The sequence below is a fragment of the Peromyscus leucopus genome, chromosome 22 (assembly GCF_004664715.2).
Source record: "Peromyscus leucopus breed LL Stock chromosome 22, UCI_PerLeu_2.1, whole genome shotgun sequence".
Taxonomy (NCBI): domain Eukaryota; kingdom Metazoa; phylum Chordata; class Mammalia; order Rodentia; family Cricetidae; genus Peromyscus; species Peromyscus leucopus.
Genome location: NC_051081.1, coordinates 30,019,868 through 30,041,950, shown reverse-complemented (window position 1 = coordinate 30,041,950; position 22,083 = coordinate 30,019,868). Strand labels below are relative to the sequence as shown.

The window sequence follows — 22,083 nt, the reverse complement described above, 5'->3', positions numbered from 1 at the left end:
AGGAGCTGGGCTATTAAGTTCTCCTTGCAGTAGTCAAGGAATAAAGGAATGTCCCAGTGCTCTGTAGGAAGATGAGTCATTCTCTGCTTGCAGCAGGGACCCCAAAGGCATTGGATTGGGCGCCCTGTTCCTTGCTCACAGTGGAATACCAGCCGGTTCCTATGAATGACGTACAATAGACACATCTCCATTTCTCCCCGTCCCCTCTCTGCCCACCCATCCTCACACCTTTCCTGTTGACTCCTTAAGATACGCATCTTCTCAGGCCAAGCTCTACATAGGAACTATGTAGAATTTCTCTCCCATCTCTTAATCTCACCCCACCACACTTACCAGGGTAACAGTGAACAAAGATCTTGAACCTTAGATGTTGCTGATAATTCATATTTTTTTCCTTTTTTTTTTTTAAAGATTTATTTATTTATTATGTATACAGTGTTCTGTCTGCATGTGTCTCTGCAGGCAGAAAGGCACCAGATCTCATTACAGGTGTTGTGAGCCACATGTGGTTGCTGGAATTGAACTCAGAACCTCTGAAGAGCAGTCTTATTTACTTGCTCTTAACCACTGAGCCATCTCTCCAGCCCCCGATAATTCATATTTATTTGATATGTTTCCTTTATAACCATATCCTATCATTTTACTTCCCTGTTTTTTTTTAATCTACTATTGATGAAAACTCTGTCTCCATCTCATATCCCAATTTAATTGCCCCTGTTGCTCTCTTCAGCTTTTAGTCTCTGAGCTCTTCAAATCAACATCATGCTGTCTGAGTGTTCTGGGCTTATTTAGACCCACCTGCTTGCTCGTGAGTCGCTGACATTCCATCCCCACCTCCTTCCTTCCTGCTTCTTTCATAGTGACTTTTCTCGTGGATCACTGTGAAACCATGCACGAATAACCTCAGACTTCTAGACTGTATGTCATGCAATGTTAGCAACCTCTACTCTCGAAAGGGATGACGCTCGGAGTAGACACACATTGAGTGCATGGCCGGTACAACTGTCTTGCTTTTGACCATGGCCACAGTTGAGCCTTCTGCTCTCTGATAGCTCTCCCTAGAGCCCCACTTAATTCCAGCAAGTGTAGCCATCTTAACCAAACAATGAAGGCTAAAGTTAGCACTGTTATTGTGAGAATGACCCAGGCAACTGATTCATGTGTTCAATGACCAGAACACTTCATGTCTACATTGTTTTCTCTAGAAATCTGTATCTGCCCGGTCCAATCATGATAAAGATATCACCTAAAAAAGGTATCACAAAAAAAGACGTGGTACAGGATCCTGGCCTCTGCTCTTCAGGATATGTCACTGACTGGGAAATAAGATAAACGAACACAACGTAGAACCCTGGGTTGACTAAGAAAGGAAGAGGGCTGGGAGAAAATGTGTGAAATTCAAAGTCCAGGTTTTAGGTTTTATACAAAGGGGATGGATGAAGATGTAGACCAGTGGCCCTGTGCATGTTTAGCATGTAAAAAGTCCTGGGTTCCATCTCTAGAACTTCTTTAAAGAGACAAGATCTACCAGTTCTTGGCTTTAACATTTATAAGCTACTGTTTTAAATAGGCTCCCTTAGTTCACCATGGGCCACTTTCCTTATGCATAAGGGATCAGTCATGGTAACAAACTGCCAGAGTCAATGTGAAGATTACATGTTTTAATTCCAGGTGGGGGATGCTTCTGGGGAATGAGTTGGTGTGTATGAAGAAAGGGACATGACAGTTTTGGTGGTGTTTGTGACATTAGAGGCAACGAGAAAAGCCTTGTTAAATCCAAGAAGTATGGTTGGTTCTGCTTGTGTGCTGGGAAAGCCTTGAAGAGGTGTTGCTGTCTGAACCTGGTCATAGATACTAAAAACAAGGGAAGGAAAACTCACCAGGGGAGGAAATAGCACAGTGCAGAGATCGAGCTGGGGAGGGGCTGTTGGCTTTGCTTGGCTTTCCACCCAGCCCTCCACTCTGAGTCTCCCCATTGGAGTCTAGGATAGAATAAAGGGAAATTCTTATTTTGTGCTTTGGGCATCTACATCATGGCTAACTTCTCTCATTACTCTGCTACCAAAGCCTTTCCTTTCTCTACTAAGAACAGCTTTTTCCTTAGTTATTTTCCTTAAAGAACATCTTACACTATTAGTTGCATCCCAGATCATAAACCTGTTCCTTCTTTATATCCAAGGAACTCCACCAATCTTGCTTTGTTGACAGTCCCTAATGTTTACTTTGTCTTTACCTTGTTAAATGTCCTGGTGGCTTTTTTTGAGACTCTGAGTATATCTAATGTTTCAATGTATTAATTCATTGCTTCTTACTTTTAACATTATAGCATATATAACATATATAAATATATATAACATTGACTCTTAACATTTTTGTGTGTGTGTGTGTGTGTGTGTGTATGTGTGTGTGTGTAATGTTCTCACTGCTTCTTTCATAGTGGCTTTTCTTGTGGATCACTGTGAGATCGTGCATGAATAACCTCAGACTTCTAGACTTTATGTCATGCAATGTTAGCAACCTCTACTCTCGAAAGGGATGACAGAGTAGACACACACTGAGTGCATGGCTGGTATAACTGTCTTGCTTTTGACCATTGCCCAAACAGTTGGGCAATTACATATATATATATATATGTATGTATATAAATCATTGTATGCCTTAACTTTATAAACAGACATAGACAATCTATATCTTTTTCTCTGGACAGGACTTGTCACAATAAGATTTGTTAAAAGTAAGATGTATCCTAAATGCCTAATTTAATATTCCCTGTTTCAATAATTCTGACCTTCATTGGAAAAGAAAAAAATTTATCTCTAAAACTAGGGTGCCTCTTTCCCTTTGGTCACCTTAAAGACAGAGAGAGCATTTTGTGTAAGATAATGACATGCCTTGAGATCCCAGGTGTCTGCGTCATGGCTTATAATAAATGGCTTTGGGCAGTCTTCCCAACATAAACAAGTAGCTTAAGTGATGTCTGGCGTACCTTGATGGTACTTGGAATGGAGTACCTAGCCTCTTGGCAAATACCTTCATGTGGGAATACCTAATTCGCCATCATCTATGAGAACGTCAGAAAGATGCCAAAGCACTAAAAATTCTAATAGATGTGATGTGAGATCCAGCAAGAACTGGTTTTGGCCTCAAGTTTGTGCACTGATGCCTCAAGTGTTTTCATACAAAGCACAGAGGTGTCTACAACCACTCCTAATGCTAATAAACTGAGGATTCTGGGAAGGCACAACACAATTCTGAGGATGAAATTTGGCTTAATGACTCAGTGCCTCTGTGTACAAACAGGAATTATTAATAAATAAAAGGAGCCACTGACCCAATCAGTGAAGTAGATAAAACGATTTTAAGATTTTAATCAATGAAAGCAAATGCAATGGAAAATAAAGTAAAATGAGAAACAAATCTTTGAACCCTAAGTGTATTCGTAATGTGGAAGCTTTATGTTATGTTGGGAAACTTGGAATAATTTGACATCTAAGTTTCCTCAGGATAAGGGTCAGAGGGCTAATACTACATTGGAGATTAAGAAACCCAACTTTGCTCAGAAAAATGGCAACTGTCAATCATACTAGGGCTGTACAGTGAATGGGAATTCCTGGGAAACCCTTTGAGACACATTTGAAGTAAGACGTTTTTAGAGGCAAACAATAGTTATAGGTTGTCCATCGGCCATAGAGCACGGCTTCTTGACAGCTATCTTAGTTGCTCTATGCCTTGCTGGTCAGGTCCGAGAGAAGGCTAGTGAGGTTCACGTATGTTGCCCTCAGGTGGTGAGGAACAACCGCACCGCATTTTAGTAATTACAAATTCTTGTACATTGCTAGCTGTCCAGCAGAACACACTTAGGCAGGGACGATGCAGATGAAGCAGGACAGAATTCACAAATTAGGACAGAACCATACAGGAGCTGTATTAGTTAACTTTCTGCCTTGTTGGAACAAATACAACCAGAGAGGGAGAGAGAGAGGAAGAGCCTATTTTAACTCATAGTTTGATGGGGAGTCATGATGGTAGGAACTCAAGATGGCTGCCATACTGTATCCACAGTGAGGAAGGTGGGGGTAGGGTGGGTGAGCGCTGGCTCACAGCTTTCTTTCCCCTTTTTGTACAGGTTGGCAGTTAGAGTGTGGCTCTTTCCACCTCAGTTAACCTAATCTTGAAAATCTCTCATACACACACACACGTAGCCGAGAGGTTTGTCACTGAGGTGAAGCACGTCCAGTTGACAGGCAAGATAAACCATTACGGTACACAAGCAGAACCAGGTGGAAAGCCAACCCTGTTTCTGTTGGGAACGTCCACGTAATAGATGAAGCCCTGCTTTACTACGGTCCTGTCAATTCGTATACATGACATTTCCAAGGACACTAATGATTGGTAGTATTCCTTTATAATGTTACATTCTTTCTCAGCCAGTTGCTCTATCTTTTGTCAAGGCGCTCTCTCTCTCTCTCTCTCTTTATTCTTTTGGAGTTATTTATTTTTCAGTTGATGTTTGGCTAGTATTTAAAAATGGACTTCACTGTGATGTTTTCATACACTATTGCCACATCTCACTCTTACCTTCTGCTCCCTTCCCCTACTCCCTTTCCTCTGCTTCTTCCCCAGAATATTGCTCCCTACTGCTCCATGTCACATGTAGTCTAGTACCTTCTCTCGGTTCGTCCTCCCCTCATTTAGATCACTCCCATCTCTACATTGTGCCCTAACTATACATTCTCATGTGCACGGACATATACAGAAGGAGAGAGGAGAGAGAGAGAGAGAGAGAGAGAGAGAGAGAGAGAGAGAGAGAGAGAGAGAGAACGAGAACATGTGATATTTGTTTGGAATTTTCTGAGACAGGCTTTCACTATGTATCTACACAGATGGAACTCCTGGCCCCCTCCTGTCTCAGCCTCCCCAGGTGCTGGGTCCCTGAAAGCATTTTTATTAAATTCTCCAATACCACTTTCTCTCCCATCTGTCATTATCATCATATGTCACATCAGTACCATTTTTTTTATGTTTTTTGTGTTACTTTGAAAGATAGGTTAGTCTTACTTAACACACCTCTTTGACCTTATAGTTCAAGTTATAAAGAAAGCATATGCTTCTGTTGCCTTCTGTAACTGCCAGGCCTTCGATTCGTTTATTCCCGATAGTTTTATTTCTGTCTTTCATGCAGCGCAGTGGGCCCCCACAGACTCCAGTCGCTGTTACCATGTTCTTTACGTTCTGCCTTTCATCTTCAACTCCCAGTTGTTATGTTGTCTATATGCAGAGTGTTTGGATGAGATACTGGAGAGCTGTAGGTTGCTTTTGCAATCATCTGACTTGCACAGTCCAACCTACTGGCTTGGTAAAGTTTTTAGTGCCCAGCCAAAGTACTGCCGTTTGTTGACAGTAACCCCAGAACACACGGTAGGGATTACCATGTTCTTCTCTCTGTGTGTGTGTGTGTGTGTGTGTGTGTGTGTGTGTGTGTGTAGCGGGTCTCATTCTAAAAACCAGTTGTCACCACATATGTTAACAGATATCGATGAATGTCAACAAGGGAACCTATGCATGAACGGGCAGTGCAAAAACACTGACGGCTCCTTCCGGTGCACCTGTGGACAGGGCTATCAGCTGTCAGCCGCTAAAGACCAATGTGAAGGTAGGCGTGCGCCATCACGACTGACTGAGACTAGGGTGCGGGACACAGCCTACGTCGTCAGAGTGTCCCCAAACCCACGTCCTTTTACATAAGTCAGACAAGTCAATAAAATCAAATGAAGTGAGTTAAAGTAGAAAAACAGGACCTTGGTGACCGGGGGCTAAGCATCATATTAAGGAGGAAAACTGTCTTTGTAATGCTTTACTGCATAAAGTAACTTCCATGGAAGCGTTTACATTCAGGTTGAGGTTTTAGGTACGGTGGTTCCACAATGAGAAAGTCAGTAGATTGGCTTGGTATTACACTATAAAACGTTAGTAATTTCAGTGTGTATTTAGCTTCCTTTTTTTTTTTTTGCCAGTTTTGGTACACTGAAATAGTTTGCTTCTTATTCTCAGAGGTGAAGACTATTTCCTAAGCACAACCATTCACGGACAGCGTTATAAAAGCAAGAGTATCTGATGGTGATTACAAAAGCCTCTTCCATTATTATTATTGTTGTCACCTCCCCAGGCATCCCTTTCTAGAACATCAAATGCCTGACTAACCTAGGAGGGAGCAGTGATGGGGTAAACGCCGGCACATTCATGCACATGGATACGTTAAGTAACTTGCTCTAGAATCCCTCTTAACATGCTTACCTTTATAATCCCTAACCCCATTTACCTACCAATGAGTGGATACAAAAATCTGCACATGATATAACCAGGCTGCCACATTCAGAGTCCTTTGGCAGAGCCTGTCAGGTGGCATTCAGTGATGGATAGGATATAGCCAGAATCACCCACCTACCAGATCATCAACAGGGGGAAAAAAAAAACAAAGGTTGACAACAGAGTGGTTCTAAATAAAGCTTTATTTGTACTAATTGGTAGTGGGCTGAATTTGGCCTGTATACTACAATTTGAGGACCTTTGCTTTAGGCTATTATAAGCCTGTGTGCTTTCAAAGCAAGTGTCAAAATTGAATATACCAAAATGAGATTCACAAATTACAGCAAGCTATTTGCTACCCATATTTAAATAAACTTACACATGCAGATGGTTTACATTTTCAAGTTTATTAAAATTTTCCCTATTATAGTTACCCCCCCCTTTTTTTTTTTCAGCTTAGCATACATCACTTACTGAAAGGTCTTGCTCGGTTATAAATCAGGAACTGCTGTATCTTCTCTGATGCAAATGATGGATTCCAGTTTCTCTGTGCTGTTTTGCTCACAGATATTGACGAATGCCAGCACCATCACCTCTGCTCTCATGGGCAATGCAGGAACACAGAGGGCTCCTTCCAGTGTGTGTGCAACCAGGGTTACAGAGCGTCTGTGCTGGGAGACCACTGTGAGGGTAAGCATCACCTCCTGCCTCAGGACCAGAACACGCTGCGCTTCGATCTGAGGCAATCTGGGGTCTCCCCACCTGTTGTGCAGGAGCTCAGTCTTTGCCTTCGTAATTGAGGGTTAGCTTCCTGCAAAGTGTTTTCTTCCACTGCCATATGAATAGACCAAGAAGAGAGGAGATTGCAAGTTTTCTTTGTACCAGTGATGGATGGCTTAATCTGGGCGCATGGTTCTGAACTGTAAAACCTCACTTATACAAAACTGTCTTCCAAATGGCCCAAACAAGTAAGCACAGCTGAATTTTCCATACCAGCTACTGGCTTTAAAAGAGCTGAGTTTTTCTGTATGAAACACTTCTACAAGACACCACACACATCTAGCACCGGGCAGTTGACTGTGGCTTAGAACCTGTAGGAGTTGTTCAGGGCTCCTGGCCAGGTGATCCACGAGAGACTATTTTCTCCTGGCATGGTCTTTTATCTCTCTCTCTCACCACCAGCTCATAAACATTCTATGTGTTTAGGGCCCATCCAAGGAACACCGTGTGTCCAGCTTACCTGCCTCTTTGTTGCCTTTGTAACCCGTCAGTCCTGAAACCAGACACATGAACATCTGGGCTGGGTTTCACATGCAGCATCAGTGCATCAGAGTGAGGGGTGATGTTAATTTTCTCATTGCTACAATCAAAATACCAGACAAGAAGGAATCTAAGGATGGGAGGCTTTATTTCGGTTCATAGTTTGAAGATACAGTCTGCCATGATGGAGAAGGCATGGTGGCCAGAGCTGTTTGAGGCAGAAGCAGCAGGAGGTAAAGGCTGGTTGCTTAGATGCTTGAGGGCCAACAGGCAGAGCCAGAACAGGGAGTAGAGTTGGAAGCATCCCCTAGTGACCATTTCCTCCAGTTCTCTAGAGTTTCCTTGAAGTCCCACAGCCTCCAAAACCACCACTGCCTGCTAGAGATCAAGTGTTCCAACTTATGAACCTAAGTGGGAGATTACACAGGCAGATGGTTATAGGGCCCAAGCTCTACCATTGTCTTAGTCAGTGTTCCAATCCTGTGAAGAAACACCATGACCACGGCAACTCTTAAAAAGAAAACATTTAATTGGGACTGGCTTACAGTTTCAGAGGTTTAATCCACTGTTATTTTGGTGGGAAGCATGATGGCACACAGGCAGACATGGTGCTGGAGAAGCAGCTGAGAGTCCTACATCTGGTTCCGAGGGCAGCAGGAAGATAGAGACAGTGGGATTGACTTGGGCCCTTGAAACCTCAAAGTCTACCCCCAATGACACACTTCTCAGAGCATAAAATGACCCAGTCCTTTTGAAGGGGCAATTTGGGTCTAATTTCAAAGGCTTTAAAATGCGCATTGTCTGTGTACCAGAAAGTCAGCTTTTAGGATTTTTACTCTTAAGATAATAGTATTTCTTAAGGTTTAATAACCTGGACAAAATACCATCATCAGCATTTCTACTGAAAAATGGACAAGGAATCAAACAAGTTCTGAACCGGATGATACCTGAAAAATTGTACTTGGGGAACTTCAATCTGTGGGTTAAGGATTTGACATGATAGCATCCAAGGAAGAAGGCGCAGTTGGGTGGGAGGGAGCTCTGTGTTGTGAAGATTCTGCTAGGGGAGGCACTCTTAGGAAGTCAGTAAGTAGCAAGGCCTATGATGACATTTTATTTGTGCTGAAATGTGATTTTATTTGTATGTTAATAAAGTTGCCTGGAGATCGGAAGTCACAGCAAGCCATAAGCAAGCAAGCCATAAGCAGGAGTCAGGCAGTGGTAGCACACGCCCTTAATCCCCAATCACATGGCAGGCAGAGTCTCTGTGTGTTCAAGGACACAGCCAGCATGGTGACACACGCCTTTAATCCCAGTACCAACCATAAAGACCTGGAGGTCTGTATAGACAGGCAGTGATGAGGAAGTCATGTAGCTGAGTTTAGAGCCAATAAGAAGGCAGAACAGGAAGGCAATAAAAAGATAGGACACAGGAAGAAGGTCTCTCTCTCAAGAGAAGGATGGCAGTGAGTGGTAAGCTGAAGGCTCTGATCTCCTGGGCAACTTTATTAATATACAAATAAAATCACATTTCAGCACAAATAAAATATCACTGTAAAGGCCCATACAAACACATGGGAAACCTACACTGACCATCACTGACTCTTCTGACTTGCTTCTTGGCCAAGCCACTGGGGTCACTAGGTCATGCCTATGTTTTTAAAGCCTTTTATGTGTATGGTTGCTTTGTCTGTGCACCATGTGTGTGCAGTGCTTATGGAAGTCAGAAGAGGGCATCAGATCCCCTGGGACTGGAGTTATAGACAGTTGTGAGTTACCGTATAAGTGAAGGACTTGCACCCAAGTCCCCTGGAAGAACAACCACTGATCTATCTCTCCAGGCCCAACCATGCCTGAAATTTTGGTTCACCAGAATTTATTATTATTCACCAGAATTTATTATTATTATTATTATTATTACTATTATTTTGAGTTTTAGAGTCAGGGTTTCTCTGTGTATCCTTGGCTGTCATAGAACTCTCTCTGTAGACAAGGCTGGACTGGAACTCACAGAGATCCACCTGTCTCTGCTTCCCGAGTACTGGAATTAAAGGCATGCACCACCACTGCCCGGCAAGAGAGTATTTTCTTTTATTCTGGCTTTTTAAAAAGTGTATAGGTATGTCATCAGAAGGCCCTAAAAAATGTTTTCATTCCAAAAACATTCATTACATGACAAGCCAAACAAAAACTTTTGGCCAACTTACTCTTTATTATTAATATATATGTTTATAAGATATAATTACGTTCCACAAGAAAATTTCCTTTGGATGTGTAATGAAGCTCATTTCTCTTAAAGTCAGGATTAATTTCCCCAGGGTTTGGGTTATAAATAGGACTGGAGTCCATCCAGCTAACTCAGAGCTCCCTTTGAAATTACATTAGCACTTCAGCCTGCTAATTCCCAACTAGTCCTGTTTCCGATCCTCACCGGTGGAGTGTATTTTGCCATAATTAACTGTCTATGAATGTTCACATACCTCTCACAGCTGTGGGAGGAAGAACCATCCTTCTTGTTAGACTTCATATTTACACATGTAATTTTTTTTTTCTTAACTTCAGTGGAGACCTGGTCCTCATGCACGCTTTTCCCGAGGGCCCTCTGAGAGTCAGAAACTCAAGTGTTGGTCCACAGCTGTGTGCAGCATGCTCACACGATGCTGGTGACCTCCCTGTCCCAGTTCTTAGAGATCTCAGGTCCTTCAGGATGCAAACGGCTCTGCCTCCCAACCTGCTAAGCTCTCTGGTACTAACCTTCATCCTACACCTACCTGATCCTGTTCGCCACCTGCATTGATGTTGTTTTCTGTAGGCTCTTGCAAAGTCTCAGAAGATGACCTGGGAAGGGTCATCCTGAGGCCCTTATCTCTTTGTGGTTGATACACAAAACAGTGAGAAGTCATAGTTTTTTGTTTTTTTTTTTTTCTTTTCAGGTCAGAATCATTCATTTATGTATTTGTTCATCACATTCCTTTCGTGCTGAATTTGTAGGAGCCTATATTGTAGGTACAGGGCATATATAAAAACTGGTAATCCCAGCTCTCATGGACTACCTTCATTCTCATAAGGAAGTTAACAATGAGTGTGATAAATAAGCAAAAGGCAGAGCTAGTTAAATGGCAAGAACTTGTAAAGTGGGATATGCGTGGAGTTCCGAAGATGGATGACTTTAAATAAAGGAAATAGTGGTTTCCTTAAGTCACTGACTTGTGAATATTTATGAGAAGAACATTGCATTCAAAGTAATAGCAGGTGTGGAAGCCCCAAGGAGCAGACTCCGTGGAGATTGGGAGTTCCACATGACATGTTCAGTTTTCTATCCCAGAGTGACTGTTCAAGTATGGAGAGCAAATCAATTGGATGCTAGTATCTATAATCGAGGGGCGGGCCCTGGGCTGTAAGCCATTATCATACATGTAGTGTTTAAAGCTGTGAGATTGAGTGGGATTGCTCAAGAGGAGGTATTGATGGAAAAGAGAAGAGCTCCTAGGCCTTCCAACACATAGAAGTGGGTAGAAACCAGAAGAGGGGACTGAGGAGGTGACATGTGAAGGAAGAGAGCTGGACTCCAAACAAAGACAAAGCGTCAAGGAGAGGAGACAATTACTGACTGTTCCAAACATGACTACCGGGCAAAGCAGACCAAAAATGGACCTGTTATTTAACAATGCAGAGGTGGTGGGGAAAGTGACAGGATTCCACCATTGCTTTCTGGCAAATGTGTTCCTTAATTCTTAGGAAGACTCTCCATTCACACCACCCCATGGGAGACAATCCCAGGTTGAGCACTCTTGATGACCAAGCTATTCTTGGAGGGAGACAGGATTCCACTGTTAGCCCAAGGTCGTTATGCAACACAAGCTGCCCTCAAATGTGTCATCCTCCTGCCTTAGCTTCCAGAGTGGGCTGTCAAGCATGCACCACTGTGCATGGTTCTCACTCTGATTAGTTTTGTTCAAGATTTGGCGGCGCACGCCTTTAATCCCAGCACTCGGGAGGCAGAGGCAGGCGGATCTCTGTGAGTTCGAGGCCAGCCTGGTCTACCAAGTGAGTCCCAGGAAAGGCGCAAAGCTACACAGAGAAACCCTGTCTCGAAAAACCAAAAAAAAAAAAAAAGAAAAAAAAAAAAAAAAGAAAAAGATTGTTGCAGATATTGCAAACGAATAAAAATACATATCAAACTTGACTATATCATAACTTAAGAGTTTTTAAATCTATACATTACTTAAAACAATGCTATTTTTCTCTCAGATTTTGAGATATGAATGAAAATAAGATTATTAAAAATCCCTGTTTACAGACTTCTTTGTGCTGACACAGATTTCTGGGTCACATGGTATTGCTTATTGTTGCTCTTTACATTCCCTGGATCTGACTCATTTTCAAGCTGAGATTTTTTTTCTTTAATTTAATGCTGATGATCAAATAAATTTCATCTCACTTTGTTACCTTCTTTTCCTAAGGAGCAAAGAAGGGAAAGTTGATTTAAAAACCAGCTCTCCCAATATCTGCCCATTAGAACAGCTGTGGAGTTAGCCAGATACATATGGAAAAATTAAATGTCTCTTCCACTGCCAGTAGGAAACTAGAGTGTGAAATGATACAGCCATCTTAGGAAGCAATTTCTAAAAACATTAAGCATAAATCTACTTTAAGATTCAACTATTGTAAACCCCAGTAATTTATCCAAAGACTGTGAAAGCACATGTTCACATGAAGACATACCCATGCATATTCGTTTGAAGTAGACAAAATGGTGGTGGCCCAAGAACTCATTAAAAAAATGAAGGGGTAAGCAGACTTACGTTCATATAATGAAATACTACTTGGCAAAGAAGAGGAGTGAGCTCTAAGATACAATCAGCACTTTGGATGAGTCTCAGAAACACTGTGATGCCAAAGACACAAAGGGATCCTGCTTGGGGGGGGAGGTGGGTAGGGGTGGAAATGCTCGTACTGGAACCATGGTTGGTGGTTGTAGGGTGTATATGTCAATGTTTCAGTACACTGAGCTGGACTCTCAAAATAGCTGTATTTATCCTAAGTTATTCTTCAAAGAAGATGATGGGAAAAGACTTTTGGAAAAAAAATGCAGTTACATTGAAATGGCATGTCACGCACGTTTTACGTTTTACAGTAGCTGGACTTGGAACATCGCCAATGTGGGTGAACACTCACTCATCATCACTTGGTCTTGACAGGATGAGATAGATGATAAGCCTCCCTTCTCCCTCTTTGGTATAGCAGCCCCTTAGTTACTTAATTTGATTCAACGAGGAAACTTTAATTCAGTATCCTCATCCTTGAACCAGACAATGGGGGGGAGGGGCAAGCATCGCTTTCTATATTCGCTTCCACCTTGAAATTCTCCTTCGCGTTAGCAGCCATCAGAATTACTCGCCAGAAATGCCGTGAACGCCAGATTCCGAGGAGACAAAGGATGTATTGTTCCTAGGTTTTTCTTGAACACTAATTATTTAAACCTTGCACAGACGCAGCAGAGGAAGGGCTTGTGGAGTGTGTTAGGAGTAATGATCTCTGACCAGGAGTCTCTGTGGCAATAAACAGCCCCCGGAAACATCTGCCTGATGTGAGCCTCTGCCTCACTGAAACCATCTCACATCATCACGGTCAGAGCTCAGGGTTGGTTGGTTGGTTGTGGAACACTTGGAGTTGGACATATGCTTTATATGGAGTTGCTGAAAATCTGGGCAGTCTGTTTATGGGAGTCGCTAAGACTTAACGAGGACCAGTCGATTCCATGAGCAACGCTCCCCCACTCACATTCTACTGCCAAGACTTTAAGTACATTCTCTCTGTTAGGAAGACCTTGGTTGAGCCTTCTATCTGTTCTCTAAATTCATTTTGCCTCTAAATTTAGCAACATTCTTTTGTCAGGTAATTGTATTTTGTAATGATTCTTACATTAATTTGGAGGGACCTGTAACACAATTTAATGACTTGCATGTTTATTTTTATTAATACAATGGCATCTGGAGTTCTGGTTTGGATAACATTTCTCTTTGGTGTGGGGACTCTCGCCAAGTACTTTCAAACTGGATCTTATACGTAGATCAAGGAGCTTAAGTATGCTTAAGATATACTTTGCAACATGTGCTTAAAAAAAATGTATTCTCTCTTATCATGAAGAACACCAACAAGTAAATTATTGTTTAGTAAAAAATCATGACTCTTCCTCTTCCAATTAATTGTACTTGATGTTTACAACTTCCATGTAGCACTCAGGAGTCTGGAGCAGGACAATTGTGAGTTCCAGGCCAATCCAGGCTACATAGTGAGACGCTGTCTCAAACATATCATTTTTGTGTTTATTCAAAGCTTAAAATCTTTCTGGATGGCCTTTGCACTCAGGGGGCTGAGGCAGGACCATCAACAGTTTCCAGAATGGGTTACATAACAGACTAGACTCTCATTAAAATAGCAAAACGACAATTAAGCTAAAAATTATTTCAAAATGTTTCATTGAAAAAAAAAACAGACTTCAAACCCTTCTATCTATTTGAAATCATGCACTGTAAACACAATGCCTATTCGTGTGATTTTTGTATGTATACACATAGCATGTATAATCTTCCTTATATTGTTTGCTTACTCCTAACTTGCACACTGGCTTTCAGATATCAACGAATGCTTAGAAGATAGTAGTGTCTGCCAGGGAGGAGACTGCATCAATACTGCAGGGTCCTATGACTGCACATGCCCAGATGGATTCCAGCTGAATGACAATAAAGGATGTCAAGGTACATTGCTCTTTCCCTCTTATTACGTACATAGTTGTTCAGTTCTGCGGAGCTTCCTGACGAGAATCTTGCTTTAGTTATGCATAACGAATGGCATTTTGCATGATGAAAGTGTTTCTGAGGTCTCTATCAAGCCTAGGGATGTCTTGCTTTGAACCACACTGTATTAAACAAAGCTTGCACATGTCGTACGCCACATTCTCATTTTGTATGATTCTGAGGTCACTTGTGCTTTGCTGGGCCTTGTGGGTACTTGATTCAAAATTATTGTTTAGCTTGTTTGTGACTATCATGAATGTATTTCATTTTGCCTCAGAGGTAATATTTGTCCTTTTTATGATGCCTATTTTTGTCCAGTCCCTACCATTTCTTTCTCTCTTCCCCCCAAAAAAAGAACCTCATTAATGATTTAGTTAAAATAAGGAAGAGCAAGAATTCATACTTTTTCAAAGTGCTTATCAACATTTATTCTTCCGGACAACAATACTGTTGACACAGGATAGTAATAAAGACACAGTAATTACAACACAAGTACAAATATGTACCATCACAGTAACTTAAATCACTGTTGGTGCCTCTTTCAGTTTTTCCAGCAATATAAAAGGTAGCTTTCCTTATATCCCATTTGTGTATGAATAACTGAGCCTTGAAGAAGCTAAGGAACATGCTCCTTCCTCTCTATTAAGGAGCTGGGATTTGAACCTATACTCAAAGAAGATGGTGACGTTAAATGATTTTTCTACAGGAAAACATAGTTGGCTTTTTTTTTTTTTTTTTTGGGACTTTGTAGTAGGTCCTGTGTCCAATACTGTTAGCTCTATCTTACTGCTGCCACTGATTTACCTGCACTTACCAGTCTTAAATTCATGGCGCTGGTGACATTGCTCAGTGGTAGAGCACTTGTCTTGTATGGGAGAGGCCTTGGGATCAATGCCTTGGGGAAGGGAAAAAGAGTGAATGAATGAATGAATTTAAAAAAAACAGATGAATGATGAACAGGTTTATACCTATTTTCCCACTGAAAGCATATACTTATATTTATGTATGTTTATTTCTGATACATGAATAAGTGTTTTATGTTCCTCTGCCATTAGAGAACTGTGCATAATATTCAAAATATTCATAAACAAGATAATGTATATGAGTATTTTTATTGTTAGTATTACCACTGATTGCCACAAATGACCTCTTCTCTGTTATGTTCCAGACAACCCATATCCTTGACCAAGATGGTGCCTTTTCTCTGAGATATGGTACTAGAGTAATATGAGGCTTTATCTGTATGTCACTGGCCATATTCCCCCATGAGTCATTGAGCTGTGAAAGACATGGACCTTTGCCTCAAGGTCTTTTAGAAATAATTCCCTCCTTGGTCCCCAAACCTAAATATACTCCATGTACTTCATTTGATAGTAGGTATTTCTTTGCTCTCATAATGCAATAAGTGAAATTGGGTTTTTAAGTTTTCCAGTGTAGAAATTAAATGTGCTCAGACTTGATGCTGTAGAGAGGGAACATTTGAATTTGTATGTTTCTGTCAAAATATTTTCATTTTAGTACTTTAAACAAAATTAATCTTGATTTATATAAAAATGTCAGGAGATGAAAAAAAACTCAAAAACCTAAGAAATTTGAATCCTGATCTTTATTGTAGGATTTTTTTTGGCTGAAAAGTGATATTTTCTTTTCTAATTTCTTTTGGCTAAATAGAGGCAAAACCAGGTCTCAGTACAAATGGCCCAAAAGCTCATAGTGAACATTTTATCATTTAACTTCTAGAGTCAAATCCCCCAGAACTCACCCAGTCATCTGACTCATTAATTGCACCATGTTCTCTCAATACATAAAATCATTGTCTGTAGTCTGAGATCAGCTTTCAAAGATGTGACTGCTCTCAAAGTGTGGAGGTTGATGACTTTCAATCATTAGAACAAATTGACTTTGTTCTGTGTTGCATTCTTTTCTCAGAGTCAATGAGTGTGTCAGCTTGAAAAATTTTAGTTCAAATACGTGATAAGCATTTCTCTGCTGTGTGTGTGTATATATGTGTGTGTGTGTGTGTGTGTGTGTGTGTGTGTGTGTATACACGCCCACATGTGGAAGTCAGAAGACGACTTGCGGGAGTCGCTTCCATTTTTCCACCGTGTGAGACCCAGAGATCTAGCTCAGGTCATCAGGGTTGGCAGCAAGTGCCTTCTCCCTGGCATTTCCGAAGCAGGTCCTATGTGCTGTTTAAAGATTATGTCCGAATCTGTGTTACTGCTCTTTTTCTCCTCTTAGGCTGTATACACACACGCATGTATCCTTGCCTCCCTTGTGTGATCTCTTTAGCCGTTGCTGGAGGCAGCTTTGTGATCATTGACCCTGCCTACACTTCTCTAACCCCATGATTATATTGGTGCTCTGTTGAGAGGTGCGGGTTTCAGAGTTGGTCCTGATGCTGAAAATGTAGTGGATGGCAGTGTTACTACCCAGGCGCCATTGTTGAGAAACTATGTGATCGGCCTGCACTTAGGCAGCCTTACCTAGTGTTCTGAAGTTAAGACATTTTAGGGCAGAAGTGTGCTTAAGATTTCTCTTTGTCCCACACAACTAATGGTGATGTGCAGACTGTGCTGGAAATTCCCTGTTAATGGTCTCTTCAGGAATGTGGCAGAGTACGCTAGAGATTCAGAACACACTTCAGTTTCACGTTTTGACTTACACATGCCAAACTGTGAATTTCTATGGCATTCCGGACCCGTGAAAGAAATCCAACTTAAATATAGTCTGGCTTTCAGCTCAGAGTTACTAGCAGCATAGCTCAGAAATGAACGCTTCAGTAAGTACAATCCAAATTGAACGCACATGTTTCTCTAGCCTCGGATATTCGTGGTGTTCTTTTTTAGCAGTTTCCTGGAAGAAAGTCTGGGAATTCGCCTGCAGTTCCCTGCCGTCAAAGTTTTTAGACAGTTCCTTATGAACCGATGACTTCCTTGAAAACAAAACCTTTGTGTACAGTGTTTACCACACAAAGCTGCAAAGTGTCGGTAGCTTTGAAAGAAAGAGCTTCATGGAGCCACAGAGTAAAAAGCAGAAAGGAAATCTTAGGGAGCCCTTAGAGCATGACGGGTGAGCTTATGTACGATATTGATGCTCTGGCCAGCCGAGCTCCTTGGCCAGATGGAGGTGAAGAAGAGAAGTCTGGAAGGTTAGGATCCAGATTGCCGATGTAATGGATTATCAGCAGGTAGGGAAGAAACAGGAGAACCAGAGGCTTTATCAAAAACAAGACTGTGAGAGCATACCAAGAAACAAACGAGTAGAAAATGAGCGTCATGTCCTTCAAAGACAGGAAAATATAACTGATTTCTGCCGATTTTCTTTTCATTTTATGTTGGCTTTGAAAGTTAGCATACAAAGTAATGGGTTTCATCGTGGAGTTTTCCAACACGCTTTATCCTTATTGGCCCCCTCTTTCCTGCTCCGCCTCCAGTGCGTCTCTTCTGCTTTCAGGTCACATGCCTTCAATTATGCTTATTTTTCTGCTCCTCCTCAGATCTTCTCCCCAACCATGGCCTCTTTATGGTTTCATGACTTCTACCCCCCCCATTTACATGTGTACACATATACACAAGTCAAGGTCTAGAGTCCCCATAGGAGAACAAGCGTGCTGTATTTGTCTTTCTGAGTCTGACTTATTTCTCTGAGCATAATGATTTCCAGTTCCATCCATTCCCCTGCAAATGCCATGATTTCATTTTTTCTTTATGGCTGAATAAATTTCTACTGTATTTATATATACCATTTTTTTTTAGCCATTCATCTATTGATGGATGTCTAGGCTGGTTCTATTTCCTACCCATTGTGAACAATGTGGCAATAAATATGAATATGCAAGTATCTCTGGGGTGTATTGACTTGAGTCCTTTGGGTAGATACCCAGGAGTGGTATACCTGGGTCACATGATACGTCTATTTTTCAATATTTTAGAAATCTCTAGGTTGATTTCCATAGTAACTGCATCAGTTTACATTTCCACTAGCACTGAATAAAAGCTCCTCTTACTTTTTTCCCCCCTGAGACAGGGCTTCTCTATGTAACAGCTATGGCTGTCCTGGAACTCACTCTGTAGACCAGGCTGGACTTGAACTCACAGAGATCCACCTACCTCTGCCTCCTGAGTGCTGGGATTAAAGGCATGCGCTACCAGCACCAGCAAGGTTCCTCTTTCTCCAAATAGGTCCTCAGCAGTATTCATTGTCGCTTGTTATCTTGACGACAGCCTGTCTGACAAAAGTGAGATGGAACCTCAAGGCCATTTAATTCGCACTTTCCTCGTGGACTACTTTTCCGAGTGTTTATTGTCCGTCTTTGTTTCCTCTTTTGAGACTTGACTATTCAGTTCATTAGCCCACTTATTGATTGGAAGATTCATTATTTCATGTTTAATTTTTGTAGCTCTTTATATATTCTAGGTGTGAAGTCCCCATGTGGAATATAGTTGAAAAGACTTTCTCCCATTCTGCATGTGTCTCTCTTCTGCTGGCTATTCCTTTTGAGGGTCTGTTGTTTCCTTTCTTTGTTTCAGCAGTGGAAAAGCCAAGTAATCTAAGTTATGTGGCTAGGGAAAGATGTAGCATTCGGGGCTAATAAAGAAAAGCAATAAGTCAGAAGATGTTAGAAATTATTCTACACAGGGATTAGCAGGACCATCAGAGGATGTTATTCTACACAGGCACCATCAGAAGAGCCTCCTGAAGAACTGTACACACAGAAAGTAGTTGCTTTCTAAGGAAAAGAGTGGGGTTGTAGCTCAGCACGTTCTAAAATCTACTAGGAAGAACTCAGGTCTGGACTTTGTTAAGCTACATGTATGTTCTCTTTATTCTGCTGTGAGCTTCCTATTTGCCAGGGATCTGTCCCATTCACCCACTTGTAGAGAGCATCCAGAAAACACTTGAACTGAAATAAAGATGAACTTCTAAGAAAAAATATTGAGGACCTCTTTAGTAAACGACAAGAGAGACCCTAAGGAATTCCAGGAAGATAGAAAGTGACCTGCTTGCACAGTGCTGAAGACATGGGGTTATTTTATTTTTTCAGTCATCAGTTACCTAAAAGAACCCAAACCAATCACCATTCTATTAATAAGAGTAGTGATATGGCAAGAAATTTTGTGGTGGATAATTGGGACATTGTTGATATACACTACAAAAGGTAAGGGACTCACAGGTTTACACACCCTGATTTTCTCAAGGAGCAAACAGAGTCATGAGTGTGAACCAGCCAAGGCAATGCAGTGCACAAGCCATTCGTGTGTCAGCTCCACTAAGACGAGGTAATCTGCCTCTGGCTTCCCTGTGCTGCTGTTACCGAGGGCACTCTTAGCTGATATGATTAGAAATGGTTTGAAGGAACACTTTGTTTTCTAACTCCACGTGTTAATAGTACTTAGAGTGCCTCTGTCACCCTGGCCTGGAAAGCAAATGTACATTGAGGACAAACAGAACCTAAGATGTTCATACTTTGCCCTTGGCATCAGCTGTTTACAAATCATAATAGCAGCCACTTCTGAACTTCTGGAAGTGTGTTAAGTATTACACTAAACACTTTGCCCTCACTAATTTCATCCTCATAAAGTCAGGCAATTCTTAACTTCTTTGGTCTTCTTTCCCTCTTCTTTTTTTCCATTACTCATTTTCAGTGAAATAGAAATTGGGATTTATTTCTAATATACCCAGCAGATATTTACGGAGTAGCATTTATGAGCTAAATACTATGTACAAGGCATGCCTGGCCTTGCCCTTAGGAAGTCTGCATCCTGGGAAGGGAGAAGCAGGTGTGAGGGACTTCAGTAAAGTTGCTCTGGGCTGGTGAGAAAGGACAGGGAAGAGACAGCATTCTCACTGATGACTGTTTCTCAGGTTGTTTAGTAATATTCCTCAAGGCTCTGCTATGTCTAAAGCAGGCCAACTCTGGATTGAACCTTGGAGATGGCTATTTTTATAGGTTGACATGGTTGACCAGCCACTGTCACATGGGTCACCCTAAGTCCTTTGCCCCTTCTGGCAGTTCGAATTGTGGTCTCTAATGTGCACAGAGGCTACAGTTGGGTCACAAAAGAAAAGGCTGTCCCTTTCAAAAATAGGTTTTTCCCTACTGTATGATTGGTATTAGAGGGAAACGAAATAGATCTCTTTTCAAATATTTGTGACTCTCTTTTCAATTGCAGACATTAATGAATGCGCCCAGCCGGGACTCTGCGGTCCTCATGGGGAGTGTCTGAACACACCTGGGTCTTTCCACTGTGTCTGTGAACAAGGGTTCTCCATCTCTGCAGATGGCCGCACATGTGAAGGTAAGAGAACCTGTGGGCTCGAGGAAGCTGAGCGATGTCTTTCTGCTGAATAGGCAAAAAAAGGCTCTCAGGCTTAAAAGGTATTTGTAATTCAAGACTTAAGGCTTCTGCATGGCAAGGTGATTCGTACTGGAAAGCATAGGTGGCATTTACAAGTAGAATGACCCGAGGCTGTGGTGGTGGAAATACCCACAGTTGGTTCCCATACTCGAGCTACGTTAATGAGTGAAATCTGCTCGAGCTGAGGATTCTGGGTGGACACCGTGACACTTTTTCCCTCCTGTTTCGATTACCCTTTGTGGAAGTCACCTTGCTTATTCTGTTTATAAAACATAATATCCTGCTTGATTTCTCTGTAGCACTGGGAACCGAGACGGTCTAGCATTATTCCATTCTTGTTCTCACCTCTAAGCCACTCCATCTTCTTACCTACCCACATTGTATATGATCCTGCAAAGGTTCATCAGACTGTATGACATTTAGATAGCATCCATTCCTGTTTGCAGGTCACAGCAACAGTTGTTAGTTTTATGCTCTTCCTGACATTATAGTCTGATAAATGGAGGAATAATCCATCTGAATATTTCTTAAAGTAAGCTAAGGTTGCCATGATTGTAAGTCATGGTATCTTTTTCGAGATCTAGGTTAGTGAGACTCGACTGCATTTTGAAGAAGTACCTTGTAAATGTTCTATTCTAGGCCTAAGAGAGTACCCAGATTCTTTGCTCTGAAAAAAAAACATAAAAAATAAAAAATACTGCAGCAGGAAGCGTCTGCACTCTTGCTAGTTAGTACTACAGTGGAACCCGGCCGAGGAGCGGCGTCCAGGTTCAGCTGAAACCAATTATTATATTGGGAGGAATAAACTGATCTTATAAAACGGAGATTGTTGAAATTGTTCTCCTGCTGAGCAGACAAAACATGGAGGCCAGATTTGGCTGCGATGGGAGAAAGATAGTGCAGGGTGGAGCGGGAGCAGAGAGAGCCAAGGGTTTGGAAGGAGTCCCAAGTGGGGAAATGGAGGAAGGCAGCATTGTAATGTGGGCGATGGGAGATTTACAAGGAACTCGGGCTTTGGTGCTTCATGTTTTATGTTAAGTTTATGTCTGGGGCTCCGAGGCTGTAGCCTTTTGAGAAGACACTGTGCGAAAGCTCATACATCTTCCCCCCAGCCGGGAGGGTGCTGACTTGCCTCACACTGACAGGGCAGATGCACAGATCCCCACATCTCCAGAAAGATGCAGGCTTACGTTCTTTCCTTCGCTCTAAATCACGGGCAGTTAAGTCTTCCCTTCCCTGAGACGTGGTCAAAGTTGTTACAGCTGGTGGTTGTACCACGATGCTCCGAGAAAGGATGGATCGTCTCAGATGCTCATCCATCGAAGCCGTTGTTCCAGACAAATATAGCTGGTGCT

The 22,083-nt window shown here is 41.8% G+C and overlaps 1 protein-coding gene across 1 annotated transcript in view; it reads left to right on the top strand.

The window, feature by feature from the left end:
- The window catches only part of Ltbp1 (latent transforming growth factor beta binding protein 1), a 403,424-nt gene that overhangs the window by 310,746 nt on the left and 70,595 nt on the right, over positions 1-22,083 (top strand). The window contains 4 exon segments of the mRNA XM_028873448.2: positions 5,531-5,653; positions 6,874-6,996; positions 14,205-14,327; positions 20,543-20,668. Coding sequence (XP_028729281.1) covers positions 5,531-5,653; positions 6,874-6,996; positions 14,205-14,327; positions 20,543-20,668 — 495 coding nt within the window.